At 41.7% G+C, this 15,524-nt stretch overlaps 1 protein-coding gene across 2 annotated transcripts in view; it reads right to left on the bottom strand.

Annotated features, from left to right (window-relative positions):
• Window positions 1-15,524, bottom strand: part of LOC118843537 (proton-coupled amino acid transporter 1-like) — a 64,014-nt gene that overhangs the window by 42,431 nt on the left and 6,059 nt on the right. Inside the window, exons 2-4 of one of the 2 annotated variants that reach the window (XM_036751210.1) lie at window positions 5,436-5,583; window positions 2,284-2,374; window positions 722-810 (exon numbers count right to left, since the gene is read on the bottom strand). In XM_036751210.1, coding sequence (XP_036607105.1) covers window positions 722-810; window positions 2,284-2,374; window positions 5,436-5,578 — 323 coding nt within the window. In that variant the 5' untranslated portion in view covers window positions 5,579-5,583. Of the gene's footprint in view, window positions 1-721; window positions 811-1,108; window positions 1,141-2,283; window positions 2,375-5,435; window positions 5,584-15,524 lie in introns of those variants that run through there. The other variant, XM_036751211.1, reaches the window with a different exon arrangement.

Genomic DNA, 15,524 nt, shown 5'->3' with positions numbered 1-15,524 from the left:
GTTTATCCCAATTACAGGAACCTGCAAAATCAGGAGAAGGAGAATGGCACTGGCAAAGCAGACCCGGCAACCCTTAAAACCTGGAGCTATAATGGGACAGCAGCAGTGATCCAGACACCTCCTGGAAAGTATCTTATCTTGGGGATGGGGAAGCTAGGATTCTAAGCACCAGTCTGATACTATCAAAGTTCATCTTTCCTGTCCTCTCCCCTAAACAAATTGGGAAACATTCTTAGAAGAGAAGCCCATTTACTTAAGGTCAAGAAGGATCAAATTGGCAAAGAATGCCTGGAGAAGAACACATAAAAGGAACAGCATGATCACTATTCTCTATTACTAATCATTAGTAATAGAGAAATATCACACTGGCCCCCTAGCTGGACTGCCCTCCTATCCTCTCCATTAGGCAGTCAGTAGTGAGCTTCAGTGTATGCAGAACACAAAATTAGAATATGGTCTCAAGCCAGTGTCTTAACTAAAAGGTCCCAAAACAAAGACTACGAAACACTCAGAAAGAGAGGGCCATGATTCCTAACAAATACATGCAGTATTATAACAGTTACATTCAAAGAGGTAAAGGTTGTGCATTGATATAAGCTATATAAGCAGTGACTATGAGTTACAGGAGAGACAATTTTAATGAAGTTCAATGGGACTAAGGCTGGTGATCAAACCCCAAAGGATAAATGTTCATCCAACAACAGAGACAAATACGTCTTACCTCTGGCAGATGTGATGAGCACACTTCACCAGGATGCCCATACAGTGCACGGCCACAATGCCCATGACCAACAGACTGAGAGGACCCAACTGGAGAAAGGTAGCAGAGTTGAGAAGAAAAGAGAAAAAATAACTTTAAAAGGTTAGTCATATTTGAAATGTCACTGAGGTCTCCACTATTTTGCAGAGATTGGGGCTCATAGGTGTGGAATATTGCATGTAACTTCAGGGCATTTTTTTTTTAATATGTTACTTGGTTTTGTTGAATTTCTTCTTCCTCTATCTCTCTTTTTCTTGTTTTAAAAAAAATCTTTGTTACAAGGGATGGCTCTCTGGGAAAGAGGAGGGATACAAGGGAAAAGCTAGGCAATGTAAAAGTAAAAATTACCAATAATATCTGTGTCAATTCCACGTAGAAAGTCTTTAGGCAGTCCTGAAGAGCAGAACATGATAAAGATTCATTCTACAATATGGAACCTGGCCTGAACTTTAGCACTCTTTGAAGAATATCTAATCTTTAAAAGAAAAGAAACTCTAAGATAGCAGTGTTGAGGGATGACAGGGAAAGTTAGATAAGTAAGGATCTCTGATGACTCTGGAGCCAAAATGGAAGGGGAGGTTTTAAAGGTCAGCTTAAGAGCAATTACTGGACAAACTGAGTTTCTGGGACATCCTAAAGTCTAAAGGAAATTAGGATATCTCTGAACACAAAGATCTACTCAGAGAACATCTTAAAAAAAACAGTAAGAGTCAATCATTTAGGAAATGGAGGGGGATAGAGGAGGTGAGAAGTTATTCAAGGCCTTCCTTGAAAATACACCGATTACTGATATTAAAGGGTTAATACTCTCCATATATGCTGTGCCTCCTACCCAGTAGCTATCTGTGTAATTTGTTTTCTAGCAAGGGAGACAGTCGTTCTAATCAATCAAAAAACAAAAACCTTTTCAAATTGAAAATACTATGAAAACACAAGAGAAATAAGATGGCACAGCAACTAGAAGGCTACCCTTGCAGTCATAGGGGCCTGGGTTCAAGTCCTGAATCTGATACATGCTATGTGACCATGAGGGCAAATTACTTAACTTCTCAGTACTTCAAGTAACAACTCTCTTAAGACTTAAGATGAGTTACCATGTGTATCTGTGAATGAGTTTTTATATTTGTTATTCAGTCGTGTCTGATTCTTTGTGACCCCATTTGGGGTTTTCTTGGCAAAGATACTGGAGTGATTTATTATTTCCTTCTCCAGCTTATTTTACAGATGAGAAAACTGAGGCAAACAGGGTTAAGTGACTTGCCCAGGGTCACACAGCTAGTTAGCATCTGAGGCAAGATATGAACTTAAGAAGATAAATCTTCCTGACTCCAGGCTGGCACTCTATCCACTGTGCCACTCTGCTGCCCTACATTTCCACATTAGGATTTCCTATCTCTCGAATTCCTTATACTAATGAAGTGACAGCACCAGACAAAAAAATAAGGCATAAAAGCAATCAACATCTATTCTCCCAGAGTGTTCTGGGATTCCTCCCTCCTTCCATCAGTACAGATCCATCTCACCAAGATCCCTGCATTCTTCACCGCCAGGGGCAGCCCCAGGAGACCTGTGCCAATATTTCCTTTCAGTAAGTGGATCAAGGTTTGGAACCATCTGTAGTGATGAAGAAAGACAGTGGAGGGTTAGACTGGAGAGATGGGTGCCCCATGCTCAGCTCTCTGGTTGCAGCTCCAGCGCCTGGTGGACAAAACCAAAGCAGCAGGTTCAGGTTAAGCAAAGCCTGTGCTAATGACTACACTGTGTGTTGTAGAGGCCCATCAACACAGTACCAATCATCCAATACAAGCACCTGGAACCTAACTGGAAGGACAGTCCTGAGGATGAAGCATGAACAGAGAAGATCTGCAAACAAAAAAGAAAATGCCCAACGAGCTAATAAGGAAGTCTTCTTGAATAATAAAGAGTAACAGCAGGATCTGCAATAGTAGGAAAACCTCCGTAACATGGGAATAACACACACCCTGTCTAACTTCAGAAGGCTGTCACGAATAAAGGACTTTTCAAGCTCTCTTCCCTCTCTTACTTGGCACCTCAAAACCCCTCAGCATTTTCATCCATCCCTTTCTCCTTTCCTGCAGTATCATTCTTTTTCTTGTCTACTCTCCAGCACAGCTCCCTCCCCTCACTCCCCAAGACCAGTCACTTTCTCTCACTGTTAAGTTTTCCTTCTCTATGCCTCCTTCCCAGCTGTCTGAACAAACATGCTAATGTCTATCTCGTTCATAAAAAACCTTCCCTTGACCCTGCTATCTCCCCAGTCCCTGCTCTTTTAGCCTCTACACTCGGTGTATCCTCACTCTCTCTACTTCCTCACTCCCCATGCTTTTCTTAACCCACATCTTGAACTGGAACCTTTCTCCAAGGTCACCAATGACCTCTTCTCACTGATCTGATAGTTCATCCTCAGGCTTCCTGACCTCTGGGCTGTGTCCAGTACTACTAATGACCCCATCTTCCTTGACACTCTCTTTACTTCAGGCTTCCCTGCTGTCTCTGGCTTCCTCTTACCTCTGTTTGCTACCTCTCCATCTACCAGCCACTGCCTAAGCATCAGTGACAGACAGGCAGAGCTCCTTCCTGGGTTCTCTTTTCCTTCTTCCCACGGGCTAAAGTAAACTCTCTACATCTGTAGAGATCAGCTAAAGATGATTCCCAAATTATATATTCAGCTCTAACCTCTCTTTCTGAACTCCAGTCTTACATTAGCTGCTTGTTAAATTCCTCCACCTACATATCTTGCAGGCCCCAAACAGAAATCATGCTACTCTAAACTTAGCCCTCCCTCTAACATCCCTGTGTTTGCTGAGGCCACCAATACACTCCTGGCTGCCTGGGTTCTTAACTTCACAGTCATCTCGGGCTCTTTCCTCCTCTAAAGTGTGTCCAGTTGGTGGCTATGCCTTGTTGATTTTACCCATACAACATCTCTGGCAACCTTTCCTTTTCCTCCATCCACACAGCTACCAACTGTGATGCCAAACCTCTCACCTGGAGTACTGTAACAGCAACCTAATTTGTCTTGATGCATCCCCTACCCCCAATTGTTTGCATTTTTCTCCCTTGCCCCCCGAAATTGCTTTGTAAATCTTTTGCATCACTCAATAAACATTTATTAAGCACTTACAACTCAGCATGTGCCAGGCACTGTGTCAGGCACTGAGGATACAAAGATAAAAGGGAAAACAGGCCCTGCCCTCAAGGAGTATACAGTGTAGCTGGGATTACCTATACATAGATAGATACAGATAGATACAAGGTACTGGGAGAGAGGAGACTAGCAGCTGCAGGGAGTGGGGAATGAGGAGACGCTTCATACAGAAGGAGCTTGAGCCTGAGCCGAGCTCTGAAGTAAACCAAGGATTCTGGAGACAAAAATGAGGTAGAAGTGCATTTCTGACTTACGGTACAGTCATTGCAAAGTCATTCACAAGCACTTATTAAACACTATATAGTAAGCATTGTCCTAAGCGCTAAGGATACAAAGACAAGAACAGTCTCTGCATTCAAAGAGCTCACATTCTAACGGGGTCAAACATGAAAATAATTGGCTATACAGACTGCCTTGTGAGGAATGTCAAGAAGACAAGTTTGGCTGGACTACAATATGCACGGGGAGGGGAAGGGGGGGTGGGACATGGAAGCTGTAATGTGCCATAAAACTAAAAAGGTAGTTGAGGCTCAAATGCAAAGGGACAAAGCACAAATGGAGACATTTTTATTTAATTGTTAGAGTTAACAAGGACCCACTGGAGTTAGAGTAGGGGATAGGAAGGCCCATCAGAACACCATATAGCATCGTTCCCTCCCCAAGCCCAGCCCCCAAACCTTTCTACTTAAAGGAAACAGCAAGGAAGGAATAGTTCTCACTGGTACCACTGTTGCTCTAAGCAAAACTGCCTCCAAAGTTTAATTTGTAAATGTATAATGGACAGCTGTATAGAGAGGGACAACAAATAGCCAGTCTAAGAGCTGCACTGCTACCTATAAAGAACCATCCATTCCTATGTGTCTTCTTTTGGCCCTGTCAGGTCTGACCATGCCATTACCTACTCCCTTCATGATAAAATACAAACTCCTCTGGCTATAAAAGCCCTTTGTGACATGACTCCAACCTTTCTAGGCCTGATGAATAGTGCTCACCCTACACCACAATGCTGTGTGCTGAGGCAAACTGGCCTCCTCTCTACCCCTCATCCATGCCACCATCTGCTGTTCCCGCGCCCTTTCACCGGCCATATGCCCGTCCCTCCCATCTCAACTCTGCCTCCTGGCTTCTCTGGCTACCCTCAGGACTCGATTCAAATCTCTTCTTCTCCAACAGGCTTTTCCCAGTCCTCCCTGCAAGCTCCCTATGTCAGTGCAATCACAAGGCCAGTTCAATTTTTTAAAAAGCACCCAGAGCTTCACAGGATCAGCAGGCTTGGAAAGAACAAAATCTAAAAAGCAAATCAGATTCTCTGGGGCAAAGAGTTCCAAAGCTGACTTTATCACTAACACACCCTCCCCATGCCTCAACTATCCCAAGTGTAAAATAGAGAATAACACAAACATACCATACAGGGCTGCTGATAAAGAGAACAAAAATAGTCCCAAGCAGGTTTTGCAAATCCACAACTGGGAACAAAAGCCTCTGCAATGTAAGAATGCCACTTACGTTGTCCCATTGGTTTCCCCAAACCGCTGGTAGGAGCTCGAGCCGGAGAAGCCATCTAGTCCGTTGGAAGGGGACTCAGTGGGGCTCACCTCCGTGGAACTGTAGTCACTGTAGCTTTCATTCCGCAGTCGCTGAGTGGACATGGTGGCTGGGGGAACAGGAGCAGGGTTACAGCCTTCGGCAGCCATGGCTCTTAACTCTAGACCTTTGGTTGGCTCTTGGGTAGGAGCAGCCATGGCTGCAGTTCCTAAGAGTGGCCACTATGTACGGATTAAGTACAGCACTGTGGCCTGGCACTATATAAAACTGAGAAGGTACAAAGTACACATGGTCGGGCAAAGCTCACTGCTTTTATACTGGGCTTCCCAACTTTTTCTTCCGAGAATATTCATAAATTCCTAAATTTATACAACACACCTGGAGGTGAGAACAGGAATGTTGTCAGACAACAAAGAAAGAACTTTTCACTGGGGTCCACAGAAAGGTATTAAACTCTTTCCTCACCATGTTTCAGTTTTGAATAGGGGCAACCAGGGACCCCACCACTCTGAGCCTGTAGAGCTTTCTGCTTCCATTAACTTCAGCAATCTCAAGAAGTAATGGCAGATGGCTAATATGGAAAAATGTTTTGCATGACTTCACATGTGTAATCAGTATCAAATTACTTGCCTTCTCAAGGGGAGGGAGAGAATTTGGAACTCAAAATTTTAAAGAATGATAGTTAAAAAATTCTTTTACCTGTGATTAGGAAATATTTAATGAAATAATTTTTTTTAAAAGAAGAGATGGCAAAAACAGCAAGGAGTCCCAGAAGACTGGAATGGAGAGGCATTACTGCTATCCTCTCTCATCCTTCCCCACCTTTTTTTTTTCTGAGCAGAGGTATCTGTAGAGATAAAGGGAAAGCTCTGTTTTGTCAGGGTGAGGGAATTGGGGAAAAGGGAAAATGATAGTGTGTACTGGAGTTAGGAAGGTAGAAGAGAGCGGAGAAGATGTAGTCCCTGTGTAGTCTGCCTTAGTGATGCTACAAGGAGTGGGCAGGGGGTGGTGGGAGAAGGCAACTATTTCTCTGCTATGTAGACACAGCAAGACCACATCTTGGTAGTCACTGCCCTCCACTCCTCCCAAAGGATGGCTTAAAGAACACAGAGGAGGTCAATGAAGCATCTGAATGGGAACAACTGCCTTACCAGGCTCCCCCAAAGTATGTAATAAGGCTCTGCTCACCTATATAGGCTAATACTCAGCCTATCTGCCTGATAAGATCCTATGGAAGAGCTTTATGCTCTCAGAGATCTAATGAAGAGACAGGGTTCACTGACTCCTAGGTTCTTACCCATGTACCTTCCACCCTCTCAACTGCATCCTACACCAACTGCTAAAGGAAAAAGTCTACCATTCATTCAGGAAGCCATACCTGCAGTATTATGTTTAATTGCATGGGCCACATATTAGGAGGGACAAGGTGAGGTATGTTTGGAGGAAGATAACTATGCCAGTGAAAAGAAATAAAAATCCACACCACATGAAGATTAGTTGAAAAGACTTAGGAAGGTTAAGAAAATGGAGAAAAAAATATTTAGGAAGGGAATAAGCTCTTTCTTCAAGTGTTTGAATGGCTATTCTGTGTCATTATGCTATTGAGACATGGAGCTTATGAAACATGAAGATAAGGTTTTGTTAGAGGCCCCAGAAGAGATTAATATGAGGTCACGCTAGCCCACTGATGCCATCTGCAAGACAACAAGGTTCTAAAAGAGACAGAGATACATAAAAGATGCCTATCGAGTCAGAGGCTGAATTTTTGATTGCACAGATGGATTTTATCAGCAACTTTTCACCAATAATAAGCAAAGCAGGCTTCTTGAGTTTGACAAATACTGATATGGTTTCAAGGTTATGGCGGACTCATTTACTGTTTCATTTTCTTCCCAATTTATTATGTTGAACAAAGTCAACTGTGATCATAAGTATAAAGAAGAGAATGCTATCTATAAGTCATTTAAGACACACAGGAAAAAGAGGTATAAATACACACCCTTCCCTTATCCCCAGCAAGAGTCATAATGGCCAGTTTGAGGGTAGTACTTGCAACATTGAGAATACAACCTACTATTTAACTACATCTTGATAGGCCAAGATCCTAGCTTGCTTGGAGGCCTAAAGCTCATTAGGAACATTTTTTCTTCAAAGCTGTAGATATCCTATGGTTAAAGCCATGGAAGGCACTGCTACAAGAAGGTCTATGGGACTTTTAACTAAGACGGCTGCCTGAGAAGGTGCACTGCCCAATTCCCAAATACCTTACTCTAGCAAAAAGTCAAAATTGAGGCTAGACCAAATAATAATCAAGAAATCCACAGTAAATACCTTCTTTCACCCTAGAACTGCACAAAAAAGTTAGCCAGAAGGCCATGGGCAACAAGAAAAGGAGCCTCCAACAAATGTAAACAAGCAACCAAAGATAGGCCAGGAACATGTGTAGTCTGTAGGGCTCTGTGTCAACAAGAGTGGTGGGCCCTCCTGCCCCAGAAGAAAAAGTGGCAAACCTGACCTAAGTTAATAGATTCCCTGAAAACTAGAATAAATCATATATCAATGACTCCAATTAAATACTTAGTCTTTTATGTAGCTGTCATCCCTTTGAGGATCTATAAACAGAAATTGTGGATTCTAAAATGTTAGGGCCAGAAGGAATTGCCCTGGGTTTAGTTAATTCACAGATCTACAGGAAAGACTGTTTCAGGCCCATGCCAGGCAGAGGGTGTCTTTGTTATTTACAAAGCTCTTCAAATGCTCCAGTTTAGTTCAGCAGATATTTATTAATTGCCCATTATGTGCAAAGCCCTCTGCTAAGTTGGAAGACATACAATGATTAGATAAAACATCACCCCTTCTTTCAAGAAAGTTATTATCTCCTAGAGATTCCATAACTTCCTTCAATGCTTTGTTTTGCAGGCTCATAACCCAGAGTAGATGGGTTGTGGACCTTGGGAAATCTAGGGGAAGAGAAGAAATCAGTGTGGCATGCCAGCATCCAGACCAGGAAGCACAAATGCCCTTAGGTTCTGAGGTTATTAGTATTCTAGCCTGAGACACACTGAAGGGCCCTGACATTGTAGCACTCCGACATGCTAAGATACAAGCGGATATAACTCTCTTGCACAGGAATCCAAAAGCACAGAAGGATGCAGGGCCTGGCCCTAGCTCAAAGCCCTAGTTTAGGAACTAAGGTTGGAGAAATGAAATCAACCAAAGAAAATGCCAATCAATATATAAAATTATTATTGTACATCTAGAGACCCCCTAAGAAAAAGAGTTAAGTAACTCTACAACAACTGTAAGTAGACACTCAAAGGAAAAAATGAATTTTCCACAAGAACTACATGAAAACATAGAAGCAATTAAGCAAGAGACAAAAAAGAAAATAAAAGCTCTTAAGGAAAGAGTCAGAAAACTAGAACAAACTAAACAGAAATCAATGATTTCATGAAACAATGGGAAATTTTAGAACAAAATCAAAAGAAAAAAATAAGAAAATGTAAGATATCAGCTATTTAAAAAAAACAAACCAAACACCACACCTAAAAAACATCAAGGAGAGAAAATTTAAAAATCAGTGGTCTCCTTGAACATCATGACTTTTTTTTTAAAAGCCTGAACATTATGTTTCAAGAAATCATAAGTGAAAAATGCCAAGATGTAGCAGAACCAGAGGAAGAGGTAAAGATAGAAAGAATCCACCAATCATCTCCTAAAAGAAATACCAAAAGGAAAAGTCCCAGGAATTCGATAGGCAACATTCAAAGCTCCCACATCAAAGGAAAAATACTGCAAGGATAGAGAGAGAAGGAGCTCAAATATCAAGGAACCACAGTTAGGATCACCCAAGTCCTAGCAGTTTCTACAATAAATGGAGGAAATGTCATTATAAAATTTTTGAAAATGTAAGTTATAATCTTATAACCAAGAGTAAAAAAGCTGAGAGGTACAACGGTAGAAAAGGTACAAAAACAATTCAGCTCAGCTGAAAAGCTGAAACGCTGAGCATAATCCTACAGGGGAAAAAAAAACCCATTTACTTAATTGAATAGAAGTCTTTCAAACATCTCTGATGCATAATCAGAGCTGAGTAGGAACTCTGAAATGCAAACACAAGAATAAAGAGAAATGTAGGGAATTAAATTTATTTGAGCACTTGGAAGGGGCTATATGATGATGTGGTGCTAACATCTTAATAAGGGAAAAGAAACAATTGTCCCACAGAGGACTTGGGCATGGACTGGTTCTGTTCTGTGGGTCTGAAGAGAAAAAAGAGAAGAGAAGAAAAAAGGAGGAATCTACCCATGTTAAAAAAGGAAGAAAGATGAAGGAAGAAGGAGGAAGAACAGGCTACTTCTCACAGTTGGGTGGCAGGAGAATATACAAACATGGAGTAAAGGTGGAAGCAGGCATCAGATAAACCTCACTCTTGTCTGAAATGGACAAAGGACAGAAGAACACACACAGTTTTTATGGAAATATATAAAACTCAAAGGGGAAACAAATGAGGATGGAGAACGGGGAGGGGGGTGTGGGGGTGTGAGGGGTGGACTGGATATAAGTGGAAGGATAATACCAGGGGAGGAATAGTGGCAAGAAAAACAAATTTCCTAATTCTAGGACAGGGGAAGGGAGGGGAAAAGAAAGGAAGCGAAGGGAAGGGAAAGGAAGGGAAGGGAAGGGGAGGGGAGGGTTAGAATTTGAGGAAGTATCCATCAATTTGGGAATGGGTGGACAAACTGTGATCTATGAACACAATTAATGGACTATTACTGCCCCATAAGAGATGATAAGACAATTTCAGAGAATCCTTGGCAGCATGAATGAATGTGGAGTAAAGTGAACAAAACTGGGAGAACAATTTACACAAGGACAACACTCTATAAAGAATAACCATTTTAATAGACTTAGGAACTCAGATCAATACAGTTACTTATCACATCTATACTCTGTAGAATGTGCCTATGAAGACTTGTTGTTCACTTCCTGACAGGGGATGGATTCAAGGTACAAAAACAAACATACAAAGAGGCATATATGGCCACTGTGCAGACTCATTTTGCTTGATTATGCTCATTTTATTATAAGGTTTCTCCCTGCTCCCTTTATTTCTCTCATTTTTTTTAGGAGTGGGGGACTGGTAGGGGGGAAAGCAATAATGATGCTCCCAAAAGGTCTTTGAAATGTTTTTTTAAGCACATGAGAATAGAGGGAAGTTGAAGAGGAAGGTCCTGACAAGTGGGGCAGTTTTGAAAGTAATGTAAACAATTTATTAAATGCTTTTTAAAAAACCTAAGTGTCATTCTCTACTCCTTATCTATATCTAATCTGTTGCCAAGTCTTCAATACTATCTACATACAGTCTACTTACACAAGTCTTGTGACACTACCACCAATCTGGTGCAGGACCTCATTACCATGATCGTGCCTGGACTTTTACTACAGTCTTCCAGTTGGTTTATCTGCATCAAATCTCTCCCTACTCTAATCCATCCTCCATTCAGTCTCAACAGTGATTTTCCTAAAGAGATGTTCACTCACCTAGTCAACAAACTCCAGTGCTCTCTATTACCTCCAAGATGAAATACAAACTTCTCTTTTAAAATCCTCTATAACCACTCCAGTATTTCTACCAAGAAAACCGCAAATGGGGTCACGAAGAGTTGGACATGACTGAAATGAGTGAACAACTAACCCGGCTCCTTCCTTCAATGCCAATCTTCTTACACTTTCCTCCTTTCCATATATAATCTAGTGGCACTAGCCTCCTTCCAGTTCCTTGTGTGAGGCACTCCATTTCTCGAATTCATCCATTTCTACTGGCTGTCCCCCATGCCTGCAGTGCTCTGCTTCCTCACCCCCATCTCCTGGTTTCCCTGGATTACTTAAAGTCCTAGATAAAATCTCATCTTCTGCAGGAATCCTTCCCCCGCTCCCCTTAATGCTAATGCCTCTCTTCTCTGAGTACCACCAGTTCATCCTGTGCATATCTTATATAATACAAAGTTGATTGCTTCTTTTTTCTACTAGAATATGAGCTCCTTGAAGGCAGGAACTGTTTTTGCCTTTCTTCCAATCCCCAGTGCTTAGTACAGTGCCCATCATGTAGTGAGCAATTAATTAATAGTTGTTGACTGACTGAATATGAAACAAGAGATTCATGGTTTCATAAATAAGCCTCTTTTCGTGTTCTGCTGCATATACTGAAATGGGGTTTTTTGGGGTGGGTGATGTTTAAGTTCAGAATAAAAAATATTAACTAAAAAGTCTCTATGAAGGTACCCTCTATTTATACTGGTTCTTGATCCCATTCCCTCTAATCTTTTACAGACTTTTGCAACCTCGATTCTCTCTCCTAGATCTACCTCTAACTCTTGGGATTTCACCCCCATACTCTGCTGCCTTCTCACCCTTGAACATCCCTCTGCCATGCTGCCCCCTTCTTCCATTGGCAAGTTCTTTATGAGGCTTCCATTAGGGAACCCAGGCTGGCCTGCCTTCATTCCTCTCCCAGCTTTGCTTCTGACTCTTTGGACTTCAACACCATGGCCCAAGCAGGTACATTCTCTCCCTGACCATGTGCCCCCAGACATAAGAGATCCTCACTTAGCCAAACCATCCTCTATCTCTCCTCTTGTTTGTCACTAAACTCCTTGAGAAAGTCATCTACAATGGGTCCTCTCCCTCGCTTCTAAATCTCTGCAGTGTGACTTCCAACCTCATCATTCAGGCAGGAAGGCAATGGGCATTTGTTAAGTGATTACTATGTGCCAAGCACTGTGTTAAGTGCTAGGGGTACAAAATAAAATGAAAGACAGTCCTGTCCTCAAGAAGCCTACATTCTAATGGGGGAAGATAATACATAAAGGAGCTAAAAATCAGAGGGTATAGGGAAGGAGGAAAAGCTCCCTTAAGAGTGTAGTGGCTGGGAGGGAAGCATAAAATTGGGAGAAAATCTTTGCAACTAGTATCTCTCATAAAGGCCTCATTTCTAAAATATACAGGGAACTGAGCCAAATATATAGGAATACAAGCCATTCCCCAATTGAGAAATGGTCAAAGGATATGAACAGGCAGTTTTCAGAGCAAGAAATTAAAGCTATCTATAGGCATATGAAAAAATGCTCTGGATCACTACTGATTAGAGAAATGTAAATCAAAACAACTCTTAGATACCACATCTCTCCTGTAAGATTGGCTAAAATAACAAAAGCAGGATGATAAATGCTGGAGAGGATGTGGGAAAATTGGAACATTGTTACATTGCTGGTGGAGTTGTGAGATGATCCAGCCATTTTGGAGACTAATTTGGAACTATGCCCAAAGAGCCATAGGAATGTTCATACCCTTTGACCCAGCAATACCACTTCTAGGGTTGTATCCCAAAGAAATCACACAAGAGGGAAAGGGACCCATACGTACAAAGATATTTATAGCAGCTCTCTTTGTGGTAGCCAAGAATCGGAAATCAAAGGGATGCCCATCAATTGGGGAATGGCTGAACAAGCTGTGGTATATGAAGGTGATGGAATACTATTGTGCCATAAGAAATGGGGATGATACGGACTTCGTAACAACCTGGAAAAACCTACACGACATAATGCTGAGTGAGTGGAGCAGAGCCAGGAGAACATTGTACACAACCACAGATATATGGATTCCATGAGGACCAACCCTGACAGACTTTGCTCTTCTCAGCAACGCAAGATGCAAGGACAATTCCAGGGGACTCACAATGGAGAATGCTCTCTTCATCCAGAGAAAGAACTGTGAAGTTTGAATGCAGATTGAGGCACACTACATGCTTGCCTTTTTTCTTCTGTTTTTGTTTTTGAGGTTTTTTTTTTTGGTTCTGTCTCTTCTTTCTCGTGATTCATTCAATTGGTCATAATTCTTCTCCACAAGTTGACTAGTGTATAAATTAATTCAATGCGAAGTTATACATGGTAGTTATATGAGATTCCATGCCATCTTGGGGAGGGAGGGGGGAGGGAGGGGAGAAAATCTGGAACTCAAAATTATGTAGAACTGTGTGTGGTAAACTAAAAATAAAAAAATATTAAAAAAAAGAGTGTGGTGGCTGAAGGTGAAGAGTAAGAAGCAAAGTTTTCAGGGGGATGAAATCAGTCAGCCTGTGTCTACCTCAAAAACTAAAGGAAAGTTTCAGGGAAAGAAGTCCCAAGGCTCAAAAGGAAGTTCTATTCAATTTAAACAGCTCTCTTCAAAGTTACCAATGCTCTTTTAATAGTCAAATCTAATAGCCTTTTCTCAATCCTCATTTAATACTCTTTAAAACTGAGCCAGGCTCTAAATTTAATTAGCTAATGAGAATTTGTGGTAGCCTACAGTCCACTAAACCATAGACAGTGTTAAAACTGTTTTTTCCTGGGCAGAATCACCTACCTTAAGGAAAACAGAAACCATAAGAAACCTTTCATAATAGAGGGAGGAAATGAACTAAAGCCCTGCATTGGGCTTCCTTCCAACATCAAATAATATGGAAAAGAATACCACCACTATCATATATAATATTAGGTGGTTGACCTATATATAAGGCTCCATCATTTCATAACACTCCATTAGAGAGAGGGCAGTTATGAATATCTGAACAAGAACTCTCCAGTATCTGATCTCTTAGCACTTGGTACTCCTCCCTACAGGATTAGCACCTTTTGCAAGACAAGGTCCTAAAAGTGATAAAGACACACAAAAAGTATCTATTAAGTAACACAGTCTGCATTTTTGGTGATAGGGATGGATTTTATCAGCAACCTTTCACCGGTTATGGCTACCAAAGCTTGTTAAGTTTGGCAAACATTAGTATGGTCTCAAGGTCACTCAGGGAGCAATTATCATCTCATTTTGTTCCAAATTTAATACACTGAACAAAGTCAACTGCAATCACAAGTAAGGGAAGAGTAACCTATAAGTCTTCTCAGACATTGAAGGAGGGATGAAGGCACACCCCTGTTCTCACACCTATTCAAGAGTCCAACCAGTACTTATAGTACTTCCAGGGGTGTAAGGTGTGTTCAGGGAGGACTGGTACCTTGATGTGGTGGCTGCTGAGCCCTTTTCAGGGCTGCTTTCCACCTCTGGTGCCCACCTGTTCCATCCAACTCTCATCTGTGCCTCCAAGAAGCTGCAGCACAGCGCAGCGGCCACACCCTGGTAAACCATTCCAGCAGATGGGCTAAACCAGATGGAAGGTAACCAATCGGTCTCAAACTTATTGGTGAGTTAGGGGGGTGTCTACCCCAAGCATGTGAAGACTTCCTCTGGTGGAATGGGCGGATGAGAACAATTTGTTCCAACAGCCATGAAGGCAGCTACAGGCGCTGTGGAGCACTTAGAGCTTGTTTAGACATCGAAGATGCCAAGGTCATCCACTGCATTTTGAGCCATCACCGGTCGTCTCGATTCTGTCCTGCCACTTGACTGTAACAACTCTGGAGAAGAGAGTGAGGCCAACAACTTCATGCAGCTCTGCCTCACTTAAATCCAATTTATGCAAGAATCAAACAACACATCACCCGTGCCCACATCAGAAAAGGTGCTATACTCTACGAGCAAAGTAGAATTGAAACAGCTCAAAGGAAATGCAAGATGTACAACTTTAGAGTATCCACCTCAAATGTTCACATGGACTATTTGTGTCGACCTGTGGTAGAGCATTCTGATCTCATGTTGGTCTGATCAGCCATGGTTGGACACATTGAAACCTGACTCTCGCATAGTGATGTCATTTTGGTCCTCTTCCAGAACAAAGGACAACAACCAACCAACCATGCTACTTAACATTGGGGGTAGAGTCTATTATTTAAATAGATATAAACCTAGACTTGGTTATCTAATGAGACTATGTCATGGCCTGCAGTCCACTAAATTATATGCAATGCCAAAATTGTTTTTTGTGGACAGAATTATCCACCTTAAGAAAAACAAAAACCACAGGTCACCTCTTCTTCTTAGAAGGGACAGAGTCAAACTGACATAGTCAAGAAGCATTTGTTAAATACCTGCTATGTATGTGATATAAATATAGAT

The sequence above is a fragment of the Trichosurus vulpecula genome, chromosome 3 (assembly GCF_011100635.1).
Source record: "Trichosurus vulpecula isolate mTriVul1 chromosome 3, mTriVul1.pri, whole genome shotgun sequence".
NCBI lineage: Eukaryota > Metazoa > Chordata > Mammalia > Diprotodontia > Phalangeridae > Trichosurus > Trichosurus vulpecula.
Note: the sequence above shows the minus strand (reverse complement) of the source record. Positions and strands in the feature narration are given on the sequence as shown.